Genomic DNA, 22264 nt, shown 5'->3' on the forward strand with positions numbered 1-22264 from the left:
ACCCCCTCACCCTATCCATGCATTCCTGAGATAAAATTTAGAAGCGAGGTGTTGTCACAGGGGGCATTCTGACAGCTCTGGCTGCCTGGCTCCACTAGGAGAGACTGCTCCTTAGGGCGCATGGCAGCACTTCCATGTACTGAATGAGCTGGACCTGTAGCCTCAAGGTTTTGGCAAACACATTAAAGTACTTAAGCTATGATACAATATACAAGACAGAAATTATATCCCTTGCGAATATTTAAACTGAAACGTGTGATGGATATCGTTTTAAACAATTATTTAAGGGGTGCATGGGCAGAAGTCAGGAGGCCACCACCCTGAGGAATCCTGTCTCCTGCACGAACTACTCTGTGGGCCTGACATGCTCCTTTGGTCCTGGAGAGCACTGCCTCCTGCCAAGGTTTCCACTAAAATACTTGCCCAGGCAGAGAAAGTGGGTTTTGGGAGAAAGAGATGTCCGTCCTCATGTCCCACACTCTGCAGGTGGCACTGGGCTAGAAAAGTCCCTAAAGACCCATCCTGAATTCTACTCTTCACCCTCAGGTCGCCTTCAGTGGCAGGACCTGAATCGCCCCTGCCTCGTGAGCCTTACACGTGGCAACCGCCCCAAGAAGGTCCCAAGGTCTCCCGTAGCAGCTGACACAGACAGAGGGTCCTTCCTGATGAATAATAGGTTCTCACATCTAAATAAAATCTTTTTGGCAGTTTGTAGCCCTTTCCTTCTAAATACTGTAGGGCTGTTATGAGGTGCTGACTGGCTTGGATGGGCTGGTGACGGCTTGTGGCAGAAAAGCAGAACGTGCATATTTCTTCTGGTTTATTCCCCAAATTCTTCCACTAGTGAGTATGAGCAAGGGAGATGCTGAAACGATGCTACTATATCTGGGTGAGCTGCTAAATTTATCAAGAAGGTTAAGCTGTCAGCCTTCAGTCTAGGGCCCAGGTTTCAGGACAAGCCTTCCAAGGACGGAGCGAGTCCTTTGAAAGAAGCAGTGTGTGAGGAGAGAGACACGCTCACTATGATCGCTCCCCCCAACAGCGAGTTCCGAGGAGATGCCCAGGCGAGTCTATTTCACCTCATCCTACCGACTTGGGGAAGTTCTTCCCACACAGGAAGCTTCTTGGACGGGAGTGATGCTGCTAGTCGGTCAGGAACTCCCCAAAGTGGCTGTCATTTCAGACCAGAGGATAAGGAACTGGCGGCTTTTATTTTATATTCATCAACCTGGTCACAGGGAGAGCCATTGTAAAGGCAACAAGGTATTAATCAGAATTAAAAAATGAAAACCGCTTGTACAATGTGATGCTAAGCAGAATCCTACCTGGGCTACTTAAACAAAGCCCTTGGGTGAGGATCTAAAATGACCTGGGCTTATTAGCTCTCATGTAACAAAACTGCTAACAGCAGAAAACGAGAAAACCCGTCTCCAGAGAGATGCTCGGGCCTGTCCCAGCTCCAGGTTACCTGGCACCAGGCTGTCACATTCCACCAACACTTCGCTGGCCTGGGTTTTCAGGGGTGGCACGATGATAGTTCGGGGGTTCCCAGTGCAATGATTCTCCAGGCTCCCCTTGGTGTCAAAGGTGTTGGCGTTGTGTCCGGCACGGTGCTGCACGGAGTAGGGGCTGGTGTTGCTGGAGGAGTCGGAGTAGGGAGAGTCGTGGACCGTGACACAGCTGATGACGTTTTTTCTCTGCTTGGAGACAGTGCTGAAAATGTAAAGGGAGAAATCAGAACCAAGAGAAGGCTGCGAAGTGAGACAGCAAAGCAGCATTTCAGAACTGGCTGTGTGAAAAGGCCCTCTCTGTTCTCTGGGGCAGGGGCAGGAAGCAGAGGGAGAGGGCAGGAAGGTGACTTTTGCGCTCCGTAACCCTAATGGGGAGGGAGGCACACAGGCATCACCTATCTAACCAGTAGCAGGAGGCATGGGAAGACATGAGAAGGGGCTGGAGCTGGGCCCACAGGCACTTCTGGAAATTGGGGCGTGAGAAACTTCGGGGCAGGCCTGGGCTCTCAGCAGAACCGCGGGAGAGGCACCTGTAGCCCAGAGTGGTGTGGCAATGCCTTCTGAGCCACCAGAAGGGGACAGCTGAGAAACAGAGAGCCCAGCAAGATCCAGGAAGCCTAAGGCCCTGGTTTGGGAGAACATGGCTGGGAAAGAAACAGCATAAACTTAGGCTCAGGGCCTGGGAGAGCCAGCTAACTTAGGCAGAGGGAATGGAATATTCCAGAGGAACCAGGATGCTGCCAGAGGGAAGGAAGATAAGTGAGGTTCTGAGGTGGCTGCACAGTTCGGATGTGCAGAGGGGGAGAAAGTGGAGCTGGACTTGACACCCCGGGCCACCTCTCTGCTGGGAGGGTGTTCCGTGGGAAGACTTCGAGGTGCAGCTCCCGGACCTCTGAGTCCCCTCCCCAGGGAAGGCCCAGCCCTCCTGCAGCTTCTCCACTGTCCGCGCCGAGGATCAGGGAGGGGACGGCACTGCATCTAGGTGAGGTGGTGGGGGGGGGGTCCGGCCGGGATGATGCCCTCGGGGGATATGCTCTGAATCCTGTGACTTCATCGTCTATCTCAAACTTAGTACACTGATGGGGGAAACTGGCTTTGGACGGCTCTTGGCCAGCACACTTTTTTTCTGAGATATTTACGTTTGTGTGGTTACTTTGGGAACCAATTCTGTCTGCCCTCAACTTAGCGAGTGCCTGGTGGGATGATGGATATGGAATTTGTTGCTTATTGTGAAGGTTTTAAAAATGGATTCTCATCTATTTTTGTATATTGATCACCTATTTTTAAGAAATATTGATTGCCTAAGTAAGGTGGTCAGTTTCCAACTAATATGCTAAGAAAAGAAGCTGGTATTTATAGATATCAGGGCCTAATGGAACCACAACACCCCCCGAGGTGTCTTACCCAAGGTCACACAGCCAGTGACAGGCCAGACTCTTTCCAAGATTGACCTCTGCCACCCTAAGGGCAGTGAAGTGGGCAAACTCCAGAGGCCCAGGCAGCTGGGCAGATGGGAAGGGAAGGACAGCAGGGCTGCTACCCTACACGAGGCAGAGGGTGGCAGGCGAGCCGCAGGTCTGGCCCCCTGCATGCTGAAGCCTGCCACTACTGTCATCTCGGCCAGGGAATTCTTCTACTGCCTGCACATTCCGTCCTCGCTGGTTCAGGGTTGAAGGGTCCCTCCCTCACAGTGTCTGTGGGTAAGAGCACAGGCCCCGCAGCCAGATGTCTAACGTCAGCCTCTGCTGGTGGTGTGGCCTTGGGCAGCTACTCAACCTGGGCAATTCAGTCTCCCTATCAGCAAAAGTGGATAATAACAGTACCTCTATCGTAGGCTTGTTCTGAGGATTAAGTGAGAAAATATGTGGAAAGTGCTTTGAACCGTGCACGACACAGGAAGCGTTCTATAAAAGCTCCCATTACTATCATTAGTTGTGTTACCTCATTTAACATGTGAAAACAGGTTTGCGAAAAACACATCTAGGCAAAGCAAATTCTATCAAGGTACAAACTTGCTGGAAAAGTTTCTAGTCTACGAATGAACCAGAAGATTGACAGGAAATGAACACTCAGTTCGCTATCTTGGGGATCTATGCTAGGCGCTCCTGGGAATTTTTGTACAAAGAGATAAAATACATGTCTCTGCCTTGGAGAATATTGAAATCTCAGTGAGGGACTGTATAAAAACATGACAAGTGAAACAGTAAAAGCTTTGAAGTGATCAGTTAAAGAGAACAATGGATGTCACAAAGCCTTCCATGATGAACTGTCACATGAGTTGTACAGATGGTAATTGTTAAGAACTCAAAGGAAGGTAAGGAATGAATTAATTGCATATATTTATAGCTCTTCATGTTAACTTTGATAAAATAAATTTTAATTAATAAAATATATACTTCTCTCTTATAATAGTTTAAATGCAAAAAACCCATATGCTTCTTCCTCAAAAAGCTAAACACAGAGTGACCATATACCTAGCACTTCCACTCCCAGGTATATATGCAAAGGAATTGAAAACAGGGACTCAAACAGATGTGTTCACAGCAGCCAAAAGGTGGAAATAACCCAAGTGTCCATCAACAGATGAATGGATCAACAAAATGTGGTATATCCAGACAATGGAGTATTATTCAGCCATAAAAATGAATAAAGTTCTGAAATATGCTACAATATGGATGAACCTTGAAAACATTATGCTAAGTGACATAAGCCAGACACAAAAGGACAGATACTGTATGATTCCACTTACATAAGGTATTGGAATAGGCAAATTCATAGAGACAGAAAGTAGATTACCGGTTTCCAGGGGCTGGGGGAGGGAGCAATGGGGAGTTACTGCTTAATGGGTACAGAGTTTCTTTTTGGGGTGACAGAAAGTTTCTGGAAATAGTGGTGAGACTGCACACATTGTGAATGCACTTAACGTCACTGAATTGTACATTTAAAAATGGTTAAAATGACAAATTCTGTGTTCTATTTTACTGCAAAGTAAAAAATTAATGTAATATACCAAAAACCATTGAATTGTACCTTTAAATGAGTGAATTATATGGCATGTGAATTATATCTCAATTAAAAAAAAATCCCTATGCTTATTCAGAAACAAAAAAATAGGATTAGCAAAGGGGTGGGGGTGGGGGGCATTGAGATCTGTCACAAGAACTAGAAACTGGGGCACCAGGAAAGGTCGCTGAGCCTAGAAGATAGGGAGAAGCAGTCAGAGAGCAGCAAGACATTGTGGAAAGCTGTGGGATGAGGAGGAGGGAGCACTGGAAGGAAGGAGTGCTGTCTTAAAAAGACAGAGACGGCGAAACCTGCAGCTGTGCTCTGTGCTGCATGGGGCTGGGCAAAGGGAAGGGACTGCTCTGTGAATAGTCTGTTGTGTGCTAAAATATTAAAGGGACTCCCCCTCCGCCCTTACGAAGTGCTCCCAGGACCAAGGAGAGGCCTGGGAGGCTGTGACCATGTAGCTCCCAGGTCCCGAGGGGAGGCAGGGAGATGGCGTTGCCCTGCCCTTCACTCTGAGCTGCAGTCACGGCTGGTTCTGTGTGATTAAATAACACGAAGGCACGGTGGTTCATCTGGTCATCACAGAAAATGCAGACGTGTTCTGACACAGGTACACGATCTGCAGGTGGTGGGCTCCACATGGAGAACAGAGGCAGGCTCTCAAATGTGTCCTGGGAGCCAGTGTTCTAGTCCTGGCTCCGCTGTCCATTTACTGGTGTGACCCTGGACAGTGGCCTGGATATTGACGTGACCCTGGATGTCCCTCCAGCTCCAATCTGCTATGAAATCCACTAGGGAGAGTGGCATTAAGGGATCTGTTGTGAGAGTCCCTTAAAGATTTATTATTAAAGGCATTTAAAATAGGATTTGGTTAACTCCTAACTTGAAGAGGAAATAAATCCCTTTGGTAAGTGTACCTTACATGTAGACCCAGGCTTGGCCAGTTCCTGCTGACCATATCTTCCTTAGGTTCTGAATAGTTTAGAAAATGAAGAAACGAAAAACATACACACATAACACTAATTTTGGCCAAGCTGTAATAAAATTCAAATTGGACATATTTGGGATTCTTCGCCCAAATTTGGAAACTGTGGACAAGCTTCAGCTCACTCTAAGACTTTCGTGACAACTAGAACTATTTGAACATACAACGGCCACTTGGTGAATCAGTGGACTTCTTGTCACTTGAAGGATGGCTTTCTGGCAAGAGTCTTACAATAGCTGTCAGCTTGGTCTAGATGACCCGTGAGAATTTAGGGCCACGTCCTGATGGAAAGCCAACAGGAAGTGAGCCTTTCCACCAAAAAGGCTGAGGAATCCTGCGTGTCAGTGTCCTGGTATGTGTCAGAGAGTGTGGGATAAAACCTCTATAAACTCTTCACGGGTCCCACCCCTTTGTTCAGAGCTGGGATGTCCCTACGCCTAATGAGCAAATAGGTCCAACAGAGCAGAATGCTGATTTACCTGCCTTTTCGGATTTACATGTGACAGGTTTGGAAAAGGTGAATTAATCTGATAGCTCTGTTTTAATCTCTTCTATTGTTAGAAATCTCTCCGCTCTACCTGAATATACTATGCAGATTAGAGAACAAATGGGAAGCTGTTAAATGAATCAACTTAAAAATGAGCACGCATCTGACAGTGCTAACTATGGATTCTTCAGGCTCATATGTATCGATTCTACTGGGATTCATTCTACTACAGTGTCTAATTATTATTGCTAGCTTATCAATCCCATTACAAATTGGTTAATGGAAGTGAGAGAGAGAGAGTGATATAAGTAGAATGAGAAATTTTGCTTAAATGGCCTTGACAGAACATCACCTCTGAATAAAGAACAAGGCTGCCAGAGTTCACGACTGCACTGTGTTGTCATGGCAATAGATGATTTTCATCATCTTAAAATGATGAAAAGAAATAAGGAGCTAAGAAGTAAAGAAATCAGCCCCAATGGAGAAAACACTGCCAGAGGATCAGACACAAATCTGTGACCCCTTCCTTGAGGGGCCCTGTCTGCCATGTGTTTCTGATTTCTATTTGCCAATCTCAGTCAATTTCATCCTTCAAGACCAGGGTCAAAACTCATCTCCACCAATCAACCTTTCATGACTTATTTCACTCCTGTGATTCCATAGTCAATGCTACATGTGAAAAATACTGCTCTTTTATTCCTACGACACTGATTACTACATACAGGTCACATCTCTTAGATGCACAACTCCTATTCTAAGCGTTTTATTTGTGTTATCTTCTCCAATCCTCACAGCAAGACTCAGTGGTAAAGAATTATTACAACTCTCATTTTAAGAACAACAAACTTCAGATGATGAGAACTGAGGTCACTTGCTTGCTCAAGGTCACATAGCTAGTTAGGGCAGAGTCAGGTTTGAACCAAGAGCATTCTTTTTTTTTTTTTTGGTGACTAAGCATGGTTTAGCTTTATTTATTTTTTAAAATTTTATTTTATTGTGATAAAAATACTTAACATGAGATGTAAACTCTTAAAATTTTAAACATACAAGACAGACTTGTTGCTATAAGTGCAATGTTGTATAGCAGATCTCTAGAACGTATTCATTTTGCTTAACTGAAATTTATGCCCGTTACTTAGGGACTCCTCATGTCCCCCTACCCACGGCCCCTAGCAACTGAGATTCCACTCCTTGATTCTATGAAGTTGACTATTCTAGATACTTCATGTAAGAGGTTTTTTGCATATTATAGAATTTCCTTCTTTTAAAGGCTGAATAGTATTCCATTGTATGTATATGCCACATCTTCTTTATCTATTCATCTGTCCATTCATCTGATGGACATTTGGTTGTTTTCACACGTTGGCTATTGTGAATAATGCTGCAATGAACATCTGATTTCAGTCTTTCAGATAAATATTTTTGAAGTGAGATTGCTGGATCATATGGTAGTTCTATTTTTACTTCTTTTGAGGAACCTCAATACTGTTTTCCATGGTGGCTGCACCAATTTACATGTCCACCAACAGTGCACAAGGGTTCCAATTTCTCCACTTCCTCATTTACACTTATCTTTTGTCTTTTTGATAACGGCCATCCCACAGCTGGGAGGTGCTATCTCGCTGCGATTTTCATTTGCATTTCCCTGACGATCAGTGATGTTGAGCACCTTTTCATATACCTGTTGGCCACTTGTATGTCTTCTTTGAAGAAACGTCTATTCAAGTCCTTGGCCCATTTTTAAATCAGGTTTGTTAGTGTTTTTGCTATGGAGCTGTCTGGAGCCTGCTCTCACTCTTCCTAACTGTGCTGCTCTCTCTCTTCTACCCTCCTCTCCTACCCACAAGCACTGAAAATGTCAACTAACTGAAACCTCTTCTTCTGGTCCCTCTGGGGCATATTTGGTGACAGTGGTCTTCTCTAAGCCTGAGGCATAGGGTGTTCGCATTGACAGTGGTCCCAGCTGATGGAGATGAGCGCTGCTGGCCCAGCAGCTTCCACGGGGCCTGTACTGCTCATTGCACTGTTCCCATTCCCCCTCACCCAACTAGAAATACACAGCTGATGGCTTTTAACCAGCCCTTCCTATGAGGAGAGGGACCAGGAGCTAATGCCTCCAGGCCAATGCGCTCCTTCTGATGTATTATGTAGCTCCCAATTTAAAGCCATTAGTAAGAACAAAAAAAAAAAATCTATAAATTTGGTGCATACATTCCATTCAAATTATATTATCCACACATTTATATCTATGTGTCTCTCTTAATATACACACACATAGATATATATCACCATTAAGGGCATTTTTTACATAACTACCTTCTAGAGAAATCAGAAACAGGGCCTAGAAGGAACCATGAGCCATCGCCCAGTCCTCACCCCGTCACACACAGCAGGAGCCAGTGTTTGTTCTCCTTCCAGCTTCTGCAATCCAGCCCGCGAATTGGACTCATCCCCCCACTCACCTTAGGTCCACCCACTGAGCACCGCTCTGCCCTGTGGTGTCTAACACTCTCCCGCTCTCCCGCCCCCGCACCCCTACTCTCTAGAAGACAACATTAGGACGCGCTGCTAAAGACAGGATGGTGCAGTCTCTCCTTCAAAATGCAGCCTCTTAACCTCACTACTCAAACCACCTGAGTGTTTTGAACGAAGCCCTGTAAAGAGGATGCAGCAAAGTCGACTTGACAAAACACCCTTCCATCTCCTGAGATGAATCTTATGACTGAAATCTTGTCCAACTGTGAGGTGTGTGGTAACTTAAAACTGTGAAAAAACAAAGCCCCTTCAAATGATATTGTGTGTCTGGCTTCCTTTGTTTCTTCACTCAGGCTTGACTCCCACGCCTCCACAGCACAGCACAATGGCTGTCAGTAGCTTATTCATCAACAGGAGGAGTGAGGCAAATGATATGGTTGTAGGTGGCAGTGGAAACAAACTCCACTTTGGGTTGACTTTGGCCATGTAAACATAAATGAGTGTGTGTGTTTCCCCCTCTGTTAAGTGGATGTTAATTTTTCCCACCAAAGTCTTTTATGCAGCAGTTTATCAGTTTCTTGACTGTGCCTTTTCTATAATAATTTCTCCAGATTTTCAATTTAGAATTAAGAATATTTTGGGTCAATTTTTTTTTTTATATAGACATTTTAAGAGTGATCCAGGTAACTGTTGATCCAAGTAAAATACTGAGTGATATTTATGAGTCCATTTTCTTAAAGTTTACATTTTGAGAGCTGTAATATGCTGAGCAGCTGCTGACAGAGGCAAAGTGGTGCAGAATGTGGCAGTGCCCTGATGACCAAGTGAAACAAAACCTATCCAGCAGACACATCCAGATAATCAGACGAAGGGATGAATGAATAACGGAGACCGGACAAAGTGGTGTCTAGCTGATCACTTGAAATGAGCCAGTTTGGTCACACACCTTTAAAAATCACCCTCATGACTGAGGGTTGTATGACATGGGCTCATGGCCTCTAAAGGACAGTTTCAGCACAAGGCATGGTCAGCAGAATGGTCTGAATGGTAAGACACACACCTATAAACTTGGTCCACAGCAATTTCAAGGGAGAAAAGATGGCTTATTCAGAACATGTAGATAGTCAAATGCTCCTCTCATCAAAACCACTTATAAATGTTTAAAATAAGACCAGTTCTGCTACTGAATCCTGGGAGACCCAGAAAAATACTTGTTAAGTTTGTTTTCTGCCTTTAAGCCAATTGTCTAGCCATGACCATCGGGCCTCCTAGTCCAACAGCAACTCACTGAGAAAAAGGAGACGGCGGGGTCTTTCTTGGCCTCCTTACTTTACAAAGTGTTCTCAAAGACTCAGAAGAGCTGACTTCTGCCTTCCTTGCTGCTAGAGCTCCAGCACTCTGACGACACCTGGTGCCCCATTGGGCCTCAGTGACTGGTACTCCGGACTGTCCACAGCCCTGGCCTGGTGCCCACACACAGTGGGTGTGAACATGTGTGTGGGCATGGCGGCAGTCAGAGGAGGAGGCAGGTAAAAATCTGTATTTCTTGAATTAATGACTGAAGAGAAATCAGTAATGTTTGCCACAATTAAGATCACCATTTCTTCAGTGGCATGGGACCTGAATCCCAATTCTGCTACTTAGAATCTTTATCAATTTGGGCAAGTCACTTACTGTTCCTGGCCTCAGTCTCCTCATCTATCAAATGGGACTAGAACTACCGGCTTTGTATATCCCATCAAATGATGCCCAAGACAGTGCAGGACAGAACACTTGGTGAATTTCATCACGGTTCCCCTCCCCTTTAATTCACTCGCTCTCAGTCTGCCCTCGATGTTCTGGAGTCCTCCTTACAAGTAGGAGTTGCTGACAATCCATCTGCTCAGGCAACTAACAGTGCCACATCTTGGGGGTCAGGAAAAACAGTTTTGCCTTGGCATTCCTCTAAAAATTCTGGGCAATGTCATCCAGTCCTGCAGATTTAGTGACATCCTTAATGAAGTCTAAAAATGTGGGTTTACCATTATTTGTCTCACGTCAGCTCTAAAAGACACTGGTGGCGGAGGCACTGCTGTGTGATCCTGCACCCACTATCCCTGTGAGCATCGTCGGCCCCCTGACTCTCTTGCCACTGTGCTGAGGCTGGGCCACATTAGGGGAAGTGCATTTCTGGCAGAGCTACAGGGCTAGCCCTGGGGGTGAGCAGCAAACAGGAACTGAGGTTGGGAGCACAACAGATCAGGACCAAGATGCTCCTGGCACAGGAGGAATCAGGCTTGAGAACAAGAGTGATCAAGGTCAAGGGGGGAGGTCTCCACTGTCGAGACTGGAGCACTGATGGGCTAGAGAAGCTTCCAGCTGGAGAGCAGCTGAGCGGCATCCCAGGGGGCTGCACTTGGGGCTACATGCTTGTTTTCCCAGGATCGATGCTTTCCTGTGAGCTCCTCAGTGTCTCCTGACAAAGCTGGCCACCCTGATTGAAAGGGATACCCTCGGGGGCTGGCCCCGTGGCCGAGTGGTTAAGTTCGCGCGCTCTGCTGCAGGTGGCCCAGTGTTTCGTTGGTTCGAATCCTGGGCGCGGACATGGCACTGCTCATCAAACCACGCTGAGGTGGCGTCCCACATGCCACAACTAGAAGGACCCACAACGAAGAATATACAACTATGTACCGGGGGGCTTTGGGGAGAAAAAGGAAAAAAATAAAATCTTTAAAAAAAAAAAAAAAAAAAGAAAGGGAGACCCTCAAATCCCCCTTTCCATTCAGAAATCCCGTTTCTGAATTCCCTCACTGTGCTCTTGATCCGATCCCACCTCTGAGGCTCTGCCCCACCACCCATCTCGCTGGAATTTGCCATCTCACCCCCTCTGCCTTGTCCACATCTGCCCAGAAAAAGGCCCCTCCCCTATTTCCTCAAGCTATTTTCCCTTTGAGTCCCCATAGTACTCTACCGGTTTTTATGGGCCTGATATTCTGTTTCGTGTTACAATGATTTGTATATGTCTTATCTTGCTTATTACCCTGCAACCTCCTGAGGACAGAGACTGTCTACCTTATTTATGCAGTTCCTAGCACGATATCTTATACTGGTGAGGCCAATAAATATTGACCGTGTTAAATTTTATGATAATTCTGATTTCTAAGAACGAGTGATAGTCCCTCCCATTTTCTTCTCATTCCAAAATGCAGTCACAATAATGTGGTCACATTATACAGTGGTTTCTCTATAAATAATACAGCTACCGGTTTCTGTTTTATTCTACTCAGACTCAAATACATTTTCCTGTCTTTTTGGGTTCTAAAACACTTTTTTAAGGCAATGGTCATTTGATCTCTCCAAAAACACGATCATCTCATTCTGTGAGCTTCCTGTCACAACTGCGGACAGCCGAAACCCTGCATGATTGCTCTCTGGTCTCAACCAGCAGCCTCCCCGATTTGGCCTCATATCTCTGGTACATTTCATTATCCTGGGCAGGCAGGCAGTTCCCTGCACGTTCCATTTTACGAAGCTCTGGTACTCAGGAGCCCATTGTCACGGTTTGTGGTTGCTCCTCACATGTGCACCTGCCCATCAGCTCCTTCCCGGCCCTCCCCTAAGTCTCTTCGAGTCCTTTACATCAATGTCCTCACATGCTGCCCAGCATTCAGTCCTGTCTCCCTGGGGCCTCGGGCCCTGCTGTGGAGGCGGCCTGTGCTTTGGCTTTGCTTTGCGCTCCCAGCCCTGGCAGCTCTGGTTGGTGGAGAGATGGCTCCTCAGCCTCTTTGTCCTCAGGCACGCTATTCAGTTCTCTCCTGAGCATGTGTCGAGTCTGTGTCAATCCAAATCTCACTCCAAAAATGATATTCCAATCGAGTCAACTGTCAGATGTTTAAATTGCTTTAGGTGTTTCCAGTTGTAGCAAAGGGCTATGCAAGGCTGTTTGGCCCATCTTACGTCCAACGTTACAAATGTGTGGACAGGCTGCTCCAGGCCAGGGGCCAGTCTGAGGCTGGGAAAAGCCTTTCTCTTTGTGAATGGACCAGCCGAGCCCACAATACTCCTGGGCTGGGGGGCACGAGGCATTGGGGAGGACAGAGTATTGACTCAAGTGGGGGCTCTTATAAAAAAGGAGATTGAGGCCAGTTCTGGAAGAGGCAGGTGGGGAGTGAAGCCCTGTCTCCCTGACTCTGTGGACCCTCTGGCACCTGGCACAATGCTAGGATCAGAAGTGCTCCACTGCATTCTTCTCTGAGACACACTGAGGATCAGGCTGAGCCATTAAACGGGGAAAGAGGACACATGAATGAGACATACAGTGGCTCTATCATGAAAAAACAAAATAAGACACTGAGTTCATTATGAAGATGGGAAAGGGGTGCCCCAGGCAGGAATTGCTATAGTGAGAACATTTTAATCAGTCTAGCCATACATTTTGTAATAATTTCATGGAAGGAATTTATTATCTAATCAAAAGGATTTGTGATTACTAATTAGTGACGTTGTATCCAATCAAGAATTAATAATTGGGGCCTAATTGCGAATGCTAAGCTGTGCATCTAGTCATGGGATGCGCACCAACTGGCAGCGCTGGGCTTGGGGGTGGCAGGCCTCCCTTCCCCAGCCCTCAGTCCCAATGCAGGGAGCCAGCAGGTTGAGGTCAGGAGGCTTTGGGATCTACAAGGTCCTGAGGCCCCTGGGAGTGCAGAAAGCCAGGGCCCGGCTGTTCTGGAGGGGAAGTTCGAGGGCGCATCAGGAGCCCAGGCACACACTGCACCCGGGAGACGTCTGAGGGGAAGCGCAGGAAGAGGCGCTGGCACCAGGGTGAATCATCTTGCAAATATAATAACTATTTCTTCCCTTTCCTCGGGAAGCACACAGAGAGTAAAATGGGTTTTTACCACTTTGGAATAAATAGTAATGCTCTCTCGGTGAAGAGCCAACTGGCGGTTTGAAAGATTGGGTTAATCAGACACAGGGAAATTTCTGATTAATTGGACAATTACTTCGAATTTTGAGAGAGCCAAGGCGATGTGAGAAAAATGTCCTGACCAACTGGGAATAAAGTCAATAGCCTGAGGCTGAGATTTTTAAGCTTGAAATACACTGGCATGGTGTGCCTGACTCTTATGGTCTCAAGTTCCCCGAATGTCTAGGGCCTATAACTATTTTTTAAGACCAAAGTGATTCAAAATTATTTTGGCTTTGAACAATTATGGGAAATCTCTTTGACATGCCCTTGAAATCACTTTAGGACTCTAGGACATGGCAAAACCAAAACTGAGGGGCCAGGAGAGAGGAATCATCATGTTTGATGACAGAAGGTGGCCCAGATCCACAGATAACCATCTCTCTATGTGAGTCGGAAGCACACAGCACGCCCCCATCCTGCTCCTTCCTGGAAGGCTGAAGGTGGCACAACCTCACCTGGTGGGAGCATGCTTCTGTTCCTCCTCCTCATCTGTGTCGCTGCTGATGGTGATGACGCTGACTGTGGGACTAGGGGTGTCGGGAATGACAATCGTCTGCCGCTGCCGCTCCCTGGCGGTGCTGGAGGCCACGTCGCCCCACCCGCACGTGACAGAGGAGCTGCAGGCCGGGCTGCTGTGCACCAGAGCGCAGCGGGGAGGGGTGTTCTCCTTGACGCGCTTGGACCGCTGAGGCGAGCTGATGGCCTGAGAGGAGGACACCTCACAGGTGGAGACGTTTCTGTAATGACAAAGTCACACGTAGTCATGGAGGAAGGTCAGGCCCAGGGACTCCTTCCACGGAGCCCAACTGTCTAGAAACACTAGCTTTGCCGAATCTCCATCAAAAAGTCAGCGGGCCACAGCGCTCAGAATATTCTCTAACTGCCAAAGTGGCCGCCTCCAGAGCAATTTCTCTCAGTCAGTCACTACACAGACAGGACAGCAGCCTGGCCTTCCCTGGGCTCTGGCTTGGCTCCATGTGCCTGCTCCCAGCAGGACAAAGGGAGTGGCCAGGGCTCTAAGGAGGGGGAGACAGGTTGAGCCCAAGGACGGGGCTGGTCTTGTGGGGGCAGATGTAATGCCAGGGATTTCAGGGGTGTCTGCCCCGACGCAGCCCCGTCTTCAGGGTCAGGGCCCGACTTCCTGAGTTCCGTCTTGGCATCCTCGCAAACATACTTAGGTCTTGTTCTGGAGGGAGGTGGAGGAAACAGTATTTGCCACACAAAGCTTTGGTTTCTTTGCTAATGGCTGATTTACTTAAACTAAAACGCTCATTTCTTAAGAGTTTCTGGATCTAAAGGATCTAACGTTGGTGACCTTAAAGTTTAGCTTTTCCTCCTTCCTCTGGGAAAGGGACATGACCATGAAAGTATCTACGAGCGTATAATGAAAAAAACAGATTTTTCTGGGTTTTGACCCTTGAGCCTCACAGGAAGCTTATCAGTCTGTTTGAATTGTAATGAAAAATTGGGAAAAGTGCAAATAAAACGATACACTTTAAAAGGGACCTTTTATTCTTGATTTCAACTGACTCAAAATTCCTTATCGAATTAGCCAATACAGTTTCCGTTCACTTCAGGGAAAAAAATACCTCACCTTTCCTCCTCCCCACCAACCCCTGCTGACCTTGGTCGTATTTATGGAATGAGAACAAACCCAATCTGTAATGAAACTTAAGACTCTGATATGTCTTTAGAGATTCAAGCACCTTCTAGCTAAAAGGATGGCAGGAAGATGAAAATTATTCTATAAAGTTGCATTTATTTAATTCCCAATCTCCTAGTGTTAGATATGCTGCTTGTTCCCTTTTGGGGGCTGGTAATAAGTTTTACCAACATGATTGTTCCACTGTTTGTATGTACCGTAAACCTATGTACTTGTTACTGCTAGTATGTTACAATTTTGAGATTATGTTTTGACGACTCCACTAGTTAAAATATCTCCACTTGGCAGCGTTAAAGAAAAGTATGCCTGCCTGCACCGCTCGACAAGGGAGAGCCTTCTGGTCTTTCAGACTGTTTTGCCTAAGGCATTGGTCTTAAAAATAGGCAAATACATAGCTTTCACTATAATTATATCGATCTTGAAATGCACTGGCAATAAGACTTCATAAAACAAGCTGGGTGGCAAGCGGGCAACAGGGAGGGGCCTGGCGACAGGTTGGGATGCTAAGGGTTCTTACTGCCCCTACTTGCCAAGGGGAGCCACAAAGATGCCAAGCCAGCCCCAGGGTCAGACCAGCGTTCTGTGTGACCACCCACCTGGCTGGGCACCACAGAGCACAGGATCGAGATGCTGGCCTCTGTTGCAACCCGATCTAATAATGACATAGGTGTGCTGTCACAGGGCTGCCACAGATCTGAGATGAATTCCCCTGAGTCATCAGAAACACCCAATAAGGAATCTGAAGAAGGATGACAACTTGAGGAAAGTCAGCTCCTGAATTAATTTGTGAATGAGAATGAAAAAGGCAGGCCTAATTTCTGGCGCCTGGTGATATGAGGAAGCAGAAACCCCAAATTCAGCAGACATGTTATGTACTGGACTCCCTTCTCTTGGTTAACCTATCCCACATAAGCATCAATTGCCTCCAAGTCAGTGTCACTGGACAGAAATGTGGAAGCAATTCTGTTGCTGCACAATCTTGAGCTCAAATTTTTTTCTTTTGACTTGGAAATCTCTATTTTTTTAAAACTCAGGTTTACTTGAGGTATCATTTACATACAGTAAAAGTGACCCTTTGGAAGTGTTCTATGAGTTTTGACAAATGTACATATAACACCCACCCAACCAGATACAGAACTTCTTCATCCCCCTGAAAAGTTCCGGTCTGCCCCTCTCTTCCTACCCTGGTCCCTGGCAGCTCCTGATCTGATCTGTCCTGTGGCTTTGCCTTTTCCCAAATGCCATATAAATGGGATCATACAGCATGTGGCCTTTGGTCCATCGTGACTTTTAAGAGTTCAGCGAGACAAGATCAGATTTAAAGGGAAGGAGAAAGATGATTGTTCTGCTGCTCACTGTCTGGGATTAACCAAAGTTATTGCTTATATTTAAGCAAGCAGCTAAATGAGTTATATTTCTGATCTTAGATTTCAAAGAAAGCACATTTCTTTACTATTTTTGAAGAAAAAGTTATTATGGTTTCCAAAGCGCAACTTCAGAGGTGAGTCTGAGTGTTTTCTAGAGAAGTGGATAGACTCGCTCAATGCCCAGGTACTGGATACTGTGATTCCAGGCCCCCACCCTTTGGGTGCCAGCAGGGCTGGGAGGAGGGGAGGCAAGAGGCAGGGCACAGACTCCAGAGTGAGCTCCTCCTTCAAACCCTAGAGCTATCCACACCATGCCAGGGATGCAGAGCGAATGCTGACACTCCCTAACGCTAAGAGGTTTCTTTAGCTTCTGATCTCCCGAGGTCTCTCTCTTCCAGGGCGACTCTCACCACCTACCTCGCAGATGATTGGTGCTGCTTACTCTTCCGGGAAGAGGTGGTGCTGGTTGGCTGCTGTCGCATCACATGGGCCACGCCCACATTTAAGGGCTGGGCTGCTGGAAGGGTCACATGACCAGTCAATAGCGCAGGCTGCTGCATGATGGGATTGTAATGGCTGCCGTGAGCATGCGTGTTCCTGAAGGGGAGATGGGAAAACAGGGCTCTTTATTAGTTTTATAAACACAGAACTTTTTAATATAAAGGTTCCTCCCCAATTACAAGCCAAATTAAAACCAATAGTTGGCTCCCACTAGCCTGTGGGGCTGTTGAGGAGATGCGCCCAGCCTGGTGAGCTCCTCAGGTAGGTTCCCCAGACACGGTGAATTCTAAGTGCCGTCCTGATGGAGTGGCAGGAACGCAGTATGTTGGTGAGTGGGAAAGAGGGCATTTCACGTGGGAAGAATGCCAAGTACGCAGGTTCACCTTAAGTTCTGGGGAGAGGAGATAAATATTCCTCCAGCTTTTAAAGTCCCCAAACAGGTGACTATCCCGTGCATTTTATTTTAGAATTTACAAAGTGCCTTCAAAGGGTTATTCCAATCTGTGAGGTAGTCAGGAAATCTTAGTAATATCACTTTATAAATGAGGAAATTGTAGTTTATGTTAAAAGAAAAAAACCTTCAAAGACTGGGAGGTGTATGTTTCTGGCGTTAGGAAGTGTTAACATTCTTTGGGGTTCTCTCAGTGGCTAGCACAATGCTCAGGCATGTAGCAGCGGATCAATTAATTATACACTTCCTGAATGAACAATTAGATTAACTGAAGGTTGACTAGACATATAAAATTTGGTATTAAGTCAAAATTAATAACAGTCAGACACGTGCTGATAGAAATACTGGCAGCCGTTATCCTGAAAATGGGTTATGTTTCAAAAGTTCTTATGATCTGGGTTGTATAAAGCTCAAAGACTCGTTTTAATATAAATATTAAAAGTGGGATTAACTCAGGGACTTGCCCATAAAAGGCCATTTAACACATAATTAAAATTTAAGGAATAATTCATTTGAATTTTTAAAATACTATAAAAATAATTATCTTTGCAACTTGGGGAAAAGGAAGAATAGGAAAAAAGTAGGCACTTTTTGTAGAGAGTTTGACAGTCTTTTGGCTATTTACATGGACTTTAGAAACTGATGTTAGGGCTTCTTTACTTCGTTGTTGCTATTTCTTCCACAGGCACGGAATTCTTTTGCCTTTGATTCAAGTCTAGCATCAGCAGTTCTCCTGTTTACTAGCCATCATTATGGATGCTCCTTGGCCCACACATGAAATAGAGAAGAGACTGGAAACAAGGGGTGTTGGCTTTAAGTGTTGTCTGTGGTAACCAGGTAAGAGAGGAGGAAGAAGAAAATATGCATGAGTGAGTATGTGAGTGCTGCTGAAATTAAATGAGCTATAAATGCTGAAAGCAAAGGAAAAGTGCAGCATGTGTGGTCTTTTAGGAGAAAAAGGGGTGAGGAAAAACATTGGTCCAACAGCTTTGTACTCGGTGGTTGTTCCTAAAGAACTGGGGAGGGAAGGTGATCTTGCTGAGCATGAGCCAATGGGATGGGGAAGGGAAGACGGACTGAGTTACTGCCTGTCATGTACAGGCGCTGGTATAGTCCACGTTAAATACAGGTCAAGTGCTTTGTATTTTATCTTTTTTTTTTTTCTGCTTTATCTCCCCAAACCCCCCCGGTACACAGTTGTATATATCTTAGTTGCATGTCCTTCTAGTTGTGGGATGTGGGACGCCGCCTCAACATGGCCTGACGAGCGGTGCCATGTCCACGCCCAGGATCCGAACCCTGGGCTGCCGCAGCAGAGCGCGCGAACTCAACCACTCGGCCACGGAGCCGGCCCCTGTATTTTATCTTAACTTAAACCTCCCAAGAATCCTGAGGTAGGCATCATTATCCCCTCTTTACTGAAGGACAAACTGAGGCCCAGAAAGGTTAAGTAAGGTGCCCCAGGTCATGAAGAGCCAGAACTGAATGCAGTTTTACCTGGTCTGAAAGTGCTTCCAATGAGTGGGTGCTGTGAGTGGGGAGTGAGTGTGGCTGTAGGAAAGAGCCCATGTACTCTCTTCTTACAAGTCAGAGCATTAGATGGAGGGACAGAGGAAGCTGCAGCAGAAGCCTGAGTGGGGGCTTCTGTCTCCAGCCCTCTATGTTTTACTGAAAGCTCTTAATTCACAATAGCCTTTTAGGTCAGAAAAGGAGCTGCAGGGGAGGCTCCATGCTTGCAGACTGTCAGAGGGTGAGGGGTGTGACCTGCCCTGATGTTTGGGCATGAGAGACAGCCCAGACAACCATGGAAAGCTGGGGACAACTTAGAGGGTTGCCATTTGGCTCTGCACTAGTGAAGTGTGGCATTTTGGTGGTGTTGGGATGAGGTGGGTGGGAGGTAGAGGAAAAGTGGAAAATGGCCAGGAAAACAACAGAGCAATGTGTCAGTGAGGAAATTGGTGAGTAGGATGGGGGGGTGGTTCTGGAAACAGATGCAGGGGTGCGGCGTGCTGGTGGCTGTCAGCTGGATGCCTCTGGGGTCTGTGGAAAGTGGACTCTGATCTAAGACATGACTGTTAACTGCACAGACACACTCAGCAAACATGCTGGAGTTTACCATTCCGAAGAAGCCCCATTCTGTCAAGCCTTCCCCTGGGAGGTCTCATATGACTCCAGTGGGCCTGTGTCTCAGAACACCTTGAGAATACTTTCTAGAATTGCTTAGGAGCTTTGGGGACTCTTCAGCATTCTTTCACTGGTGACAAATCTTTGTTTTCTGGGAGTGGAATTTAATTCCGAGAAACCACCAAAAATCATCCTGAGCCAAGTCTGGTGAGTGACATTGGTGATCAAATGATGTAACTGAATTTGGGGTTGAAAATAACTGACCATAAAGTAACAAAACTGATTTTCTTGTGTCCTGGTACATTTATTTAAAAATAACCTTTCATTACACTGTAGTCATAGTCCACATATATTCTTTTTAATTTAAAAAGTTTTCTACAAACCAGGAAATTCAGGTACAGGCCAGCCTGGCAGCTCTCTGGGTCAGTGGTGGACATGCCTCCCATCCCAGACACGCCTGCTCTCCTGCTTACCTCCAGTCGGCCAATTGCTGGGTGCCTGCCATGGTCTCGGGAATCACAGTTGCATGCTGCACCGACGTGTGGGTGGCCACTCCAGTCAGCTGTTGCCACGCGGGGGGAAGCAGGATCTGCTGGGTCCCACTTGGCCAGGCCTGCTGTAGAACAGAGGATGTTTGCAATCACCATGTTTGTTAATCACCATGTTTGTTAATCACCTGATCGATTTGCTTGAGTCAAGCACTTATTCTGAGCTCTGGGTTATGCTAGACTCTGTGATGGGTGTCAAAGTGGAGACCTGGTCTTTGGCCTCAAAAATTAAGGAGAGATAAGATTAACATTTAGAATGTTAACATTAAAATTCACATTTAGAACTAAATAGAAGATGAGTACAGGGCAAAGAGTTGTGTGGAAGGGCTTCATTAGTGTTGAAGAATGACTTATTTATAAATTTGCCCTAATGAACAATGCTCAAAGTTTCCAAAAGTTCATTTATTGATTAATTCTGGCACACAATTATGTGCAAGAGATTGAGGTAGTTGAATTGGGCCATACAAGGGTAACTCCTTGCCCTTGAGAAGTTTTCCATCTAGTATTCTTTATTTAATATTTTACTTTTTGTTTATTGATTAGAATCTAGAGTTCCAACTTGTGTTATCTTCTGAATCTAAGTTAACCTAATTCTGAGATCAGCAAATATCTGGTACTTGCCTGCAGCCGAGAGCAAGCAAGTCTGAAATGAAATTTTTAGCAGGGACCTTAAGCTTAATTAAGAACTACCTCGACCCCTCAAAGAAAAAATGAGACAGTTAGAAAGTCACAGCTTGATTCTTCATAAATATTAAGCTTGTTCTAAGAAATGTAAAATGAACTTTCCTGATTCCTCCTGGAATAGACTTATGGTCTGTGTGTTGTGTTGTAAGTTCTCTGTATCCTCAGTCACTTTTCTGCTTACTTTTGCTTATTAAATGATTCAGACTGAACACACTTGTCCAAAGTTGGACACTTAGAGGAATGCCACTATGGTAAAATTCTCTTGGGCATGTCAAGAATTTCACAATTTGGGATCTTAGTTGTCTCTCTCTCTTTCCATCAGGCTGGATATGACTACCATTGGGTAATTTATATAATGAAGTGTTCCACCTACTGAGCATGTGTTTAATATGTGTGCTTTGGCTCATCTGTGCAAAGAAGCACTCTGTAAATGGAGTACAAATTTGCGTCAAGGCTTACTAAACAGTGATGTGTATAAAACAGCATGACCACACTTTAGATCTAAGTGGGCAGTTCCCCTGGTCCATCCTTCTCGGGCTGTATCAAGGCCCAGTGAGATCTCTTCTACTTTTTTGATATTGCCTGTTTGCGTATTGATCTGTTTTGATATAGGCAGCAAGTTCAGGGACCACAGATTATACAGTAAGTGCTTAATAAATGTTTGTTGATAAAATGAAAGAAGCAATTCTACCAAGGCAATTAACTATAGTTAACTGTGTTTCATGTTTATTGAATTCAAACACAGTAAGCAGAAAAATAATTTAACTGACAAACACAGTTACGAGCTCAAAATGTTAAATGAGTAACAGTTTCATCAGCAGTAAAATTTCTACTGACTTTGGAACTCATTTCAGATCTCATGAAAAGCAAGTGTTTTGACTAATGTCATTTTTAAATAATCCTGACATCAAGCTAAGACCATCATTTTTTTTTCCTATTTCCCTAAAATGGATATTAACATTTTACCTCAAAGGGATGGGGTACAAGGCTGTTTTTTTACCTCTTTCACTGATTGCTATGCTCAACTCACTTGAGATGAAACTTCATCAGACATTTGTATAATTTATTACTACTTTATAATTTATAAGCTTAGAGCTAACATTTCTTGATGCATATTGCGTGCCAAGCACAGAGCTGAGACTACAAACAGATTTTCTTACTTCATCTTAACACCAGTCCTGTGAAATAGGGACTACTATTTCCTCCCATTTCCCATACGAATAAACTGGACAGAGAGGTTAAATAATTTGCCTGGAAATAGGTAAATTAAACATATACATTTATTGCTCTTTCTCTCTAAACCCAACTAAAATGATGGTGAAGGAATAAAAATATATATACATAGATCCATAAGAACAAAGAGCACAGAGAGAGACAACAGTTAAAATTTTAGAAGCTGGAAAAGAGAGGAGCAATTACTGAGTGAGCAGACTGAAGGAATCTAATGTCAAGTCTGCTTACTCACCCCTGCATTCCCAGATCCCTGGTATGCAGGCTTATACCCGCCC

General features: G+C 45.4%; 1 protein-coding gene across 5 annotated transcripts in view; it reads right to left on the reverse strand.

Annotated features, from left to right (window-relative positions):
• Positions 1-22264, reverse strand: part of HIPK2 (homeodomain interacting protein kinase 2) — a 136792-nt gene that overhangs the window by 17372 nt on the left and 97156 nt on the right. For 3 of the 5 annotated variants that reach the window (XM_046669783.1, XM_046669778.1, XM_046669780.1), the window contains exons 10-13: positions 19998-20140; positions 16866-17045; positions 13874-14155; positions 1469-1713 (exon numbers count right to left, since the gene is read on the reverse strand). In XM_046669783.1, coding sequence (XP_046525739.1) covers positions 1469-1713; positions 13874-14155; positions 16866-17045; positions 19998-20140 — 850 coding nt within the window. The remainder of the gene's footprint in view (positions 1-1468; positions 1714-13873; positions 14156-16865; positions 17046-19997; positions 20141-22264) is intronic. The other 2 variants (XM_046669779.1, XM_046669781.1) reach the window with 1 other exon arrangement.

Source organism: Equus quagga, chromosome 8 (assembly GCF_021613505.1).
Source record: "Equus quagga isolate Etosha38 chromosome 8, UCLA_HA_Equagga_1.0, whole genome shotgun sequence".
Taxonomy (NCBI): Eukaryota; Metazoa; Chordata; class Mammalia; order Perissodactyla; family Equidae; genus Equus; species Equus quagga.